General features: G+C 52.5%; 1 protein-coding gene across 1 annotated transcript; it reads right to left on the reverse strand.

The window, feature by feature from the left end:
- Positions 1 to 237: 237 nt before the first annotated feature.
- Positions 238 to 1271, reverse strand: Sox21 (SRY-box transcription factor 21). The gene has a single exon (XM_021637103.2). It carries the CDS (start codon positions 1159 to 1161, stop codon positions 340 to 342), a length of 822 nt encoding a protein of 273 aa, XP_021492778.1. The 5' UTR covers positions 1162 to 1271; the 3' UTR covers positions 238 to 339.
- Between the last annotated feature and the right edge of the window lie 9912 nt (positions 1272 to 11183).

The raw sequence follows: 11183 nt of genomic DNA on the forward strand, positions 1-11183 counted from the left end.
GCTGGCCGGCTCTGCCCTCGGCCGGCGACTTCAGACCCAACTTGAGAGCCGCGCGCACGCAGCGCGGAGCGAGCACGGCCGGGCCGGAGCGCGAGCCGCTGGAAGCCCGACCCGAGCGCCGAAACTGGCAGGGCCGCCGCGCCGGACGCGTCCTCCTCCCGCCGGCGCGGGCCGCACGCAACAGGTTCCGCGCTGCTCGGCGGGCCCGGGCGCCGCGCCGCGCTCCTTCCAGCCGGCCCGGGCAGCAGACGGGCCGCGAGGCCGCGCGCGCCCCGGCGCGCCCCGCCCGGCCCCTCCGCGCCCCTGTCCGCCGGGCCGGGCGCGGGGACGCCGCGGGGGTCATAGCGCGGCGGCGTAGGCCGCGGGGTAGGGGTCCAGCTGCGGCTTGCCCATGCCCGGCAGCAGGATGTAGGCGAGCGGCGGCTGCAGCCCGGGGCTGGGCCAGGCGCTGCAGTTGCACGGGATCATGTAGGCCGGGTTGCCCGGGCTGGGGTGCGAGTGCGTGTGCCCCCCGGCGGCCGCCGCGGCCGCCGCCGCCGCCGCCGCCGCCCCGTGGAAGGCGCCCGCGCCCGCCGCGGGGTAGCCGAGCGACGACGCGTACGGCAGGCCGGACGACGACGACGACAGCTCGGCCATCTTGGAGCCCAGGTCGAGCAGCGAGTAGGGGCCGCCCGCGGCGGCGGCGGCGGCGGCGGCGGCCGCCGACTGCGGGAAGAAGACGCGCGCGGCGGCGGCGGCGGCGGCGGCCGCGGCCTTCTCGGGGTGGGCGAGCAGGGCCTCGGGCACCAGGCCGCCCGCCGCGCCCGCGCCCAGCGCCGCGCCCGCCTTGAGCGCCGGGTGCTCGGCGTCCGGCACGCCGCCCAGGCCGTAGGGCACGGGGAAGGCGAACTTGTCCTTCTTGAGCAGCGTCTTGGGCTTGCGGCGCGGCCGGTACTTGTAGTCGGGGTGCTCCTTCATGTGCATGGCGCGCAGCCGCTTGGCCTCGTCGATGAACGGCCGCTTCTCCGCCTCGGTGAGCAGCTTCCACTCGGCGCCCAGGCGCTTGCTGATCTCCGAGTTGTGCATCTTGGGGTTCTCCTGGGCCATCTTGCGCCGCTGGGCCCGCGACCACACCATGAAGGCGTTCATGGGCCGCTTCACGTGGTCCACCGGCTTGGACATGCTGTCGCCGCGCGGGCGCCGCGGGGCCCGGAGCACGGCGACGCCGGCCGCCCGGGGGGGAGCGGCCCCGCGCGGAGGGGGGCGTCGGGGGCCCGGGCCGCGGGGTCCGCCCCGGCCGGGCGCGGGGTCGAGTCCTCGCGGGGGCCCCTCCTCGGCGGCGTCACCTTGCGGCCGCCTTCCTGTCGCCCTCCGGGCTTCGCCTCGGCTCGCCGGGTCCCCGCGGGCGGCTGCCCGGCTTCCTCCTTCCTCCGAGCCTCAGAGGCCGCGCGGCCCCCGAAGCCGGGGGGTGGACGCTCCGCCGAGCCGGACGCGGAGCCCCGCCGCCGCGCGCCGCCCGGTGCCCAGGGGGGCGCTCCGCCGCTCGAGTGTTGGGGTGCTCCCCGGCGACCTTCTCATTTGACAGGAGCAGACGGGGAGGGGGAGGGGCGTCCCGCGGAGGCGAGGAGGCGGGGGAGGGCAGGGGCCAGCCGAGCCCCGCGCCGGATCCGAACGCACGCCCTGCGCGGGCCCGTGCTCTCTGCCGCCGCCGTCCCGGGCACCTGCCTCGAGGGCTTCGCTCCTCGGCTTTCGCGCCGCACGGGAGGGGCTCCGAGGACGCCGGGGGCCTCAGTGGAAACCGTCCGCGCCCTCCGGGCCGCCGCCGCGCGCCGTCCCCGGGGCCATGCTCGCTCGGCGGGCTCCCAGCTCTCCACTCGCGCTGGCCGACTGCGGGCCCGGCGCACCCCCGCGGGCTCCTCCGGGCGCCGCCGCCGAACTTCTCGCAAGTTTCCGGCCGCGCCCCTGTCGGCGGGCGCCGAGCCGGGCCGCCCCGGCAGCTGTCCAGGCGCGCGGACCGGGCCGCCCCGCAACCCTCCGGGCGCGCCGGCGGAGCGGGGCTCAGAGCTCGCGCGCCGTCCCCCCGGCCGGCGGGGCCGCCCCGGCTCCCCCCGCGCCGCGCCCCTCCCGGGCCCGGGCCGCCGCGCCGCCGCTCCGGGGCCGCCGCAGCCCTCGCGACCGGCTCAGGTGAGCGTCGCCACCTGCGAGTGCGGGCGCCGGCAGCGGGCGCTGGGTGTGCATGTCCAGCCGCGACTGGGCCTGCGGGTGTGTGTATATCCCGGCCGCGCGGAGGAGGAGGAGCCGGCGCCCCGGAGGGAGGAGGGACTGGCGCAGCCTCCTCCTGCCCCCCCTCCCGGCCCGAGATGAACAGGATCGCCCCCCGCCCCCTCCCAGCCTCCTCCTCCTCCGCACCCCGGGAGCAGCTTTGGGCGAGTGGAGTCTGCGCACTGGCCGGGGCCAGGCAGCCCTCCGTGCCCCCCGCCGCTGCCCCCGGCCGGCCCCGCGCGGCTGCCGCTCTGCCAGCCGCCCCGGAGGCCTCTTCCGCGAGGATGGAAGTGGTACCCGGGAGGAGCCGAGCTCCGAGGACATCGGAGCGCGGGGGTGACGGCTGGGGAAGGGGCGCGGGGAGTCCTGGGGAGTGTTGAGACTGTTCGGCACGGCGGAAAGTGCTCATTCCCGCGGAGGCCAGGTATGGCGCGCGCCAGATGCTTTGGGCTTCCCTCGCCCGGGATGCGCTCTGCCGGAGGAGGTGGAGGAGCGAAAACTAGCCCGGGACGGACCCGGTGGTTTGGGGCAAGCCCTCCGGAAGGAGCGAGCCCCGGCTGGGCCCTCAGCCTCTTCTAAACACCCAAGGTTCTGAACAGTTGCCTTCTGCCTCGTTTTGCCTCCTTGAATGCTGGTCGTCAGAGCCATCTCTGACCTCTTTAGCGTTTTCAGTCCCTCAACCGCATGACACGGCGAAGGTGCCTCAAATCAAAAGTATTAATAATTTCTCTAAAAATATTTTTTAAAATGCTCTACCTGGACTGGTTTTCATGCTGTTGAGCACAGTTTTCTTGCTTGGTAATTAGAGCAATTATAATCGACACTCTGCCAGAAAAAAAAAAAAAAGTGTAGTTTAGTTTGTACCCCGATCTTCCCCCAGGGAGTTTGTGCTGCAGACAGCTTGCTTGCCGCCTTCTTTTTGGCAGTTTGCAAGTAACAAATATGTATAAACAGTCGATTTTTTAAATGTCATTTTGCAGTTTATGTTTACTTTGTACACACACAGGACCCCAAGCATCAGTTGCAATGACGGTGTTGACACGAATTGTTTTGCACTCCTCTTTATTTAAGAATGAGGCTTGTTTTGTTGCTCATTTCAATTGAATAGCGATTGTTTCTGGAAATGTTGGTTGTGGAAACAGACGTGCCAGTTAGCCGTGGCACGTCAAGTGAGTTTCTGTTTTCCTTAGCTGTCATGTTTGTAAATGCTCATTTTGTATTGTTTTTGCTCTTCTGTTGCTAAAGCAATTGAACTGATTTCTCTAGAATCATGCTTCTTTAGCACACTCTAGAAGACACTGTCATTCACAGACTCTGGGTGGTTAAGGCACAGTAAGGGTAATTACATAGACCAGCGTAATTAAATATACTGTTTCATGATGATAAACTACAAAATTACTAGCTCTGAGCTTTCAACCTACCAGCTTGTATAATAGGTTTAAGACAAAAATATTACACATGGTCACACAAAGAACTCGTATGTGGGGGATACAATATATGAAAACTGTTATTCAAAAATCATTCTGAATAAAGTTGAGTCTAATAATGAAAATTATCTTGACATAAAAAGATTGAAGGTTGAAGAAATTAACTTATGTTGGCATTTTAAATGGTTTTATGCACTTCAAATTTGTCTTTGAAATCGGCAATAAATCACGATTGCATTGAAATGTTTGTATATGATTATATATGCTATATGTTGTCAAAAATCAAATACATAGAACTTTCTCCCCAATATAAACTGCGATATTGCCCTCTTGGTGAGAACTTTAGTTAGAAAGTTCTGTAGAAAGCAAAGACACCGTAGAAAGAAAGTGGCTGTCTGTGTGCCTCATGTAGTCATGAAACAAAACTTGGCACATTTCAAAAAATAGGAGAGATCTGATTTGTCAGTTCTGGCTCTTTGAGGATCAGTATTCTTGAGACCTTCACATGCAGGAAAAGAGCATGCCTAATAATTGGGTGATAGAGGAAAATCGTGTCTGTGACCCCTCAGTCCTTAGACCTCCGGCCTGAACCTGGCCGAGCTTTTTAATCAGGAACAACCCCAAGCCAATGTTACATACACACACCCAAACGTAAGTTCACTCCTACTTGGCTGCCGTGCGCTGCTCTTATTGATAGGGTTGTGTGCTTGAACAGCTGTGGCGCAGTGCGGTCTGAGAGGTGAACACCCAGGTGATAGGAAATGGAGTGGCTGATGTGAGGAAGTAGCAAAGGACAAAGAAATGACAGAATTTTAGGGGTGATGGGTCTTGTCAACTCTTAGCAAACAACTTGGTTAGTTTCACCAGGAGGCTCTTTAGGGACACAGGCATATCCAATGGGAAGCAGAGACACGTGCAGAGAAAATCTGTGGTTCTCTTGATACCAGTCCACACACACCCCGCCCCGCCCCACTCCTCTGTGATTTTTAGATCCTGAAACCCTCACTAGGAGGCAGCAACGAGGCTGAAAGGAGTAGAAAAATACCTGGTAATACTGTATCGCCCAGCTCCATCTCCTTCCTGAGGGAGTGGGGAATGCTGAGGTCCGGCTGGGAACCCAGACATTTTAACCCTCCTCCTCCCCCCTCCCTATTCCTCTCCCTACCCTCCCACCTCTCCCCCTTTCCTCCTTCTCCATCCTCTCTCTCCTGTGGTATTTTAAGGTGCAGGGTTCAGGCAGCAAAGGTGATACCTTCAACACACAGAGGCCAAGCCTCAGTGTGAGACCCAGGAAAGAGCACGGAGGGCCAGCTCTTACCCAAGCGCTATGGAAGACTCATTCTTTAGAGAAACACACTGCATCCTGTTAGACCTGTTAGGAAGAAAATGATGACAGCAGCCAGCCTTATTTAGGCTTTGGTCACAGCTCTGCTGTCCTGCTCCATTTTAGCCCCCTCCTTAGGGGGCAGGAGCCGATACAGGGTCCTAGTGAATTAAGGAGACAAGAAGAGCAGGTTACACCAACAGACACGGCCTCTTCACACTGCTATTGAGTTCTCATCTTTTTGAGATTCCAGTCTCTTGCTTTTCATGGCTCCTGCTGTGCTCGCAAGCTAAGGTTGTACTACCGGATTTGGAAACACATTTCTCTTCCTGACTGTGTCCAAGAAGGCTGGCATTGACTAAAAGAGCTTCACCAAATGACAAAGCAAGGAGCGCCAAAGTTGTCTTCTTTCTGACTGTTCATCCCCCGCCCCCAGCCTCACCCCACCAAAGAAACCTCTCTACACTAAGTTAAGAGAGGCAGTTGCACAGAACCCCGATTTTAGCCCTCAGGAACCCTGCAGTAGTAGCAGAGAGCATTCATTCTCTGAAGATAAGCGCCTTTAAGGGGCCGAGGGTGGGAGGTTGGTTGCTAGACTTTAGCAAATCCAGAAATGCACAGTCTGTCACGTGACCTGTGGCGTTGGCAGGGTGGGCTCACTCATACATTCCGTCACCAGCAAGGCCTGTTTATTAGGGGAAGAACCTGCGAGAAGTCCTCCCAGGCGCCCCTCTTACTGACTGGAGAGGCTTCAGAGGTCATTCAGACAGTCATTTTTCTATTTTCTAGCTACCGGGACTGAGTTCTTAGGCCTTCGCCATGGCTCATCTTTCTGTGCTTTTAGGAAAGTTCTATAAAGAGTCACACCTCCTGTTTATGGACTGGCAAGTGGCGCCTTAGCGCAGGTAACTGAGCACCTCATCGCCTCAGGCCAGTGGCAGGTGACCTGCCTCCTCCGCGTGCTGAGGCTCCGGTGCCGGGAGACCCCGTGGGCAGATTCTCCTGTCTCCTTTCTTAGTCCTTTGGTGCCACACTTAGGGCCGTCTGAGGGAGTTCCCAAGACCCACAGCCTCCCTGAGGGTCCATGCTCGCAGTCCACTCTGCCCGCTCGGCGCCAGCCTCCATGTGTCCACAGAGGGTTGGTGCGGGCTGGGCGCCCTCACTCCCCGCACCTCCCAAGGCAAACACTGAGCCCTGAGTCACCCCAGCCACTGCCCTTCCTCTGATAGCCAAGGCTGCTGAAGGGCCTCAGACAATGGGGCGGAATGATAGCCTTCTCCACAACCCCAGGCCTTGCTCCTCCCCACTTTCCCTCTCCCCTCCCAACCACTCTGGTTTCCTTTTGTGAAGCACAGATTTGACTAAATCACAGTCCCCAGTTCATGGTGCCTTCTCATGATCAACCCATCAGCAACTCTCTTTTATTTAGTTGGTTAGGTATGTTTAATAAACGAACAGACATGTATGAATCCACCACCCCGGGATAGAAAAGTGTCCATAGACTTAGATCTAACTAAATGATCCGGACAGTCGTCTTTCTCTGATGTGTAAACGGTTTTTAAAAATCTGATGTATCCTTTAAAATGACGGTTTTAATTTAACTGCATGTTTGTTTGTTTTTTTCACTAGAAACCTTCTGTATGCACTCTTTATTGACTTCTTCCATCTGCTGGTTGTTGGATGCGCATGTTTGATGGCATGTCCCTGCAGCGCGCTCATCTGAGCTGCCATCTAATGCCCTGTAAATGTGAGCAGTGCGGTCCATGGCTCTCCTCCTCGCTGATGAGCACGCACAGGCATTTCCAGTCGGGTTTCCTGCTGTCTGTACAGTGAAGGCTGAGAAGTGGGAAACTCACATCATGCTATGCCTTTTCTCTAAGTGCATCCCTAGTGCTTTAGTTCATGCATGTGTGTATGTATGTATACATACATGTGTATGTATCTATATATGTGTACATGTATATATGCGTATATGTATATATGTGTGTGTATGTGTATGTATACATAATTGTATATCATTTGCATCTATGACTGTTGTCTCGTGTTCATTATCTGTGGGATGTTTGATATACATATATATTTGATACATATATGCAAACCAACTTCATTGTCTCTCAGATGTTAGGTCTTGCAGGACTTATTCTCTCATGACCGGAATTCACCTGCAATTGATACTTGTAGATACCATCAGGGTTATGTATTTCTGTATAAATCCTCAAGCTTTTAGCAATGTTAATGAAAGATGCTGCCCTTGTACACTCGTCATTAATGCTTCCTTGCCCCCAGCTGAAACTGATGGGCATAGATTTCTGTGCTTTCAGTTTTGCTTTGTGATTTAGTGTTTTTCTCTTTGTCTGCTTCTGTGTTATCTGGTACAGCAAACCCTCATATTGTCATTCTAAAGTATTTTGCATACTCTCAGCCTTTGTATTTGAAATTTTAGGACAGAATGTGTAGTTACAGTTGTTCTTTAAGACAGCAACTATTTTTGAAAGCCATTAAAATTAAGATTTCTATAAGCCTATATATATTGAGAACTGAATATTTATATTATTGGCCTTCTAATCCATGAACCTAGTAGCTCTTCATTAACTTTGCTGAAATAAAGTAAGTTTTATTTCTCTCAGTGAGATTTTTTTTTTCTCTTTCTCTGTGGATTTGGATAAAATTCTTACATCTCTATTATTTGTAGGTTTTTAGTGTTTTTAACTCTTATTTTCAAGTTAGCATACAAAGTAATGTTTTTATTACTGCATTTTCATACATTTAAAATATTTAACATATTTTAAAACACTTATTTGCTAAGAGAAATTGTATATTTTAAGATGTTGTCTTAAAAACAAAATAAAACAAAAACTAATGCCAGCTGGGTGTGGTGGTGCACACCTGTGATCTCAGCACTCAGGAGGCAGAGGCAGGCAGATCTCTGTGAGTTCAAGGGCCAGCCTGGTCTACAAAGTGAGTTCAGGACAGCCAAGGCTACACAGAGAAACCCTGTCTCAAACAAACAACAACAACAACAAACCCACAAATCAAAGCAAAACCAACCAATGAATAAACAAACAAAACAAACCAACAAACAAAAAACCTGATGTCTTATAGGGGTTTTTTGCTTATTGTCAGTATTTAGAAATCATTTGATTATTAATGTTACTTTTTTTTTTTTTTACATGCCAACCTCGTGACACCAGTTAAAAATTTGTTTACCCACTGAGTTTTGAGACAGAGTCTCTGTGTTTTTCCCAGGCTGGCCTTCAACCAGAGGTCATTTTTGTCTCAGCATGCACCACCACGTCCAGCCTGAAATCACCTGAAACTCAAATGGTTTGTTTCAGCTTTTCCTGCATGATAAACAGCTATAGACCCTGACAGTTTTCATCTTCTCGGCTCATTGCACAATATTTCACCTTCGTGTAGCACAGTGCTGTCTGTCTTCATTTCTGCACAGAACTTAGGAAAGAAGGAACCCACGAGTGGGCCTCTGGGAGGGAGTCACAAATTTTGTTTTTTGTTTTTTGTTTGTTTGTTTGTTTTCAGATTTTGGGACTTTGAACTATCCAGTTTTTCCTGGCCTCATACCACTGAACCGCTCACACCACATTTCCCCGTGATCTATTTTGGTTATGTGTTTCTTAGTTTGGATAGCTAGCCAACCAGAACATCCATTCTTTGTCTCTAGAGTAAGAGCCCTGCCTCCCTGGGCACACAGACTCCTTCATCCCTTCCTCTGACCTGCCTACATTTTTGCCCATGAAGTTGCTCACCGCTTGTTCAGTTTTCTTTGCTTTTTCTTAGGCCACTGTGTTATCACATCTCACAGGAGAAACCATAGCCACCGCTTCTGCATCCACGTGGAAATTCGAGAGATTCCCCTTTCCTTTCTTGCATGGTCTCGCTCCAATGCCCTGTGTTGGAGGACAGGCCAGAGCCCCCAGTCACTCTACGCCTTCCGCACCTCCGTAGATGCTTGTTTTACTCGGGTTCATTTACTTAATGTTTGCTTCCCTTTTTTATAGTCAGGATAAAACAGGAAAGGGAGAGCCGTAATTCCTTCTCACTCTTCTTACACGAACATGAGAAGACCTTAGGCAGGACTTTTGGTGTGTGAAACGTTAGTGCCCGGCCTGATGGCGTCTGCACCTTATCAGTCCAGCTGCCTGAAAAGTTGACTTATGACCTCAGTGGACTCACCCTCTCCAGGTGTTTGTAGAGCGACATTGTATTTGAATGCTTTGTGCGCTAAACACGTTTCTACACACTCACTTCCTAGTTGGCCTGTTATCAGCCTCCAATGTCACATTCCGGTCGGTTGTGAGGAGTAGCTGGACTGCGGTCATAGGCACGTCTGCAGTGTCAGTTTTCAGCGCCTGATGTTTATGCCGGGACATTGTCAACGAGTAAGTCCCTCTATTGCTGACAGACAAAGCCCTGTTTGTGGTAAAATTCATCTTTGTTTATTCACTTAAGACAAGAGGGCCCTTCATTGTATCACAGGGCTAGCTTTATAAGTGAAGTCCTCTCTTTGCTATGAGGACACTTGGGAGTGAATTAGGAGGCTGGGAACAACTGGACGAGAATGTTCTGTCAGATGCATTCATTAGCAATAGTTTCAAGTAGCCTTTTTAGTAACCTTTTCTTTTTTTTCTGATATGACGCCAACAGGCTCAGTTAACTACTCCAGGCTTGATGCTTCATAGCCCAGTGCCAGGAGCTCTTGGTTACAACTATTAACCCCTAGTGTTTCCTCATTCAACCTTAAACACCCTAAGGGTGTGAGCTGTATCTTTTGATCTTTTTTTCCTCAGCACCTAGCAAGGCTCCTGGCATCAAATAGGTGCTTAATAAATGGTTGACGAATGAATCAGATATATGCTCTAAGTCCAAATATGCACAGGCAAGAATAAAAACCAGGCTGAGGATTTAACCCTATGATTCACATACAGGATTGCTAAACTAACCTTAATTAATTAATCCCCATGATGTCCAGAATAGTATTAGAAATAATAAGACTTAATATGCACACAAATAAAAATTCAGAAAGGCAAAGAGGCTGGACATCAGAAGAAGGAGATAAGAGGGAACAAGTCAGGAGCCTGACACAGAGGACCTCTGAAAAGCTCTGCCCTGCAGACTATCAATGTAGATACTGAGACTTATGGGCAACCTTTGGTCAGAGTGCAGGGAATCTTAGGAAAGAAGTGGGAAACAGTAAAATCTGGAGAGGACAGGAACTCTATAAGGAGAGCAACAGAACCAAAAAATCTGAGCACAGGGGTCTTTCCTGAGACTGATACTCCAACCAAGGACTATGGAGATAACCTAAGACCCCTGCACAGATGTAGCCCATGGCAGTTCAGTATCCAAGTGGGTTCCATTGTAATAGGAACAGGGACTGTCTCTGACACAAACTGATTGGCCTGCTCTTTAATTACCTTTCCCTGAGGGGGAAGCAGCCTTACCAGGCCACAGAAGAGGACAAGGCAGCCACTCCTAATGAGGCAGGCCTTATTGACTAGGATCAGAAGGAAGGAAAAGGAGTCCTCCCCTATCAGTGGACTTGGGGAGGGGCATGTATGCAGAGGGTGGAGGAAGGGAGGGATTGGGATGGGAGGAGGGAGGGAACCATAGGGGGATACAAAGTGAGTAAAATGTAATTAATAAAGAAAAAGAAAAGAAAAATAAAGAACTAAAGAACTTATAAAGAAAAAAAAATCCATATCCTAACCTTTGTCATCAAGGCAGATCGAGTAGGGGCTAGAGAGATGGCTCCAAAGTTAAGAGCGTTTGTTGCTTTTAGAGAAGACCAGAATTCAATCCGCGGCATCTGCACGGCAGCTCACAGTCTGTAGCTGTAGTCCTGGGGTATCGGGTGCACTCTCCTGGCCTTCCTGGGTACCTGTTCTAACATGATGTACAGAAAGAGAAGTAGACACACACATTTACATATAAATAAAGATAAAGACATATCAATTGTGGTTTACCCTTTCCTTTCTCCGTGATCTATTTGGTGGTTATTCAGCTTCTTATTTTCGTTTTTATATTTCTTTATCTTGTGTATGCACGTGTGTGTGTTTTCAGGCAGGCCATGACGTGTGTGGAGCTCAGAGGACAACTTGTGAGACTGGGTTCTCTCCTTCCACCATGTGAATGCCAAGGACAGAACTCAAGTCTTGGTGGCAAGGGTCCTTACC

The sequence above is a fragment of the Meriones unguiculatus genome, chromosome 9 (assembly GCF_030254825.1).
Source record: "Meriones unguiculatus strain TT.TT164.6M chromosome 9, Bangor_MerUng_6.1, whole genome shotgun sequence".
Classification (NCBI taxonomy): domain Eukaryota; kingdom Metazoa; phylum Chordata; class Mammalia; order Rodentia; family Muridae; genus Meriones; species Meriones unguiculatus.

What these genes read in the sequence shown, in the direction of transcription:
- Sox21 (XM_021637103.2), bottom strand. Translation starts at nt 1,161, where the DNA reads ATGTCCAAGCCGGTGGACCACGTGAAGCGGCCCATGAACGCCTTCATG.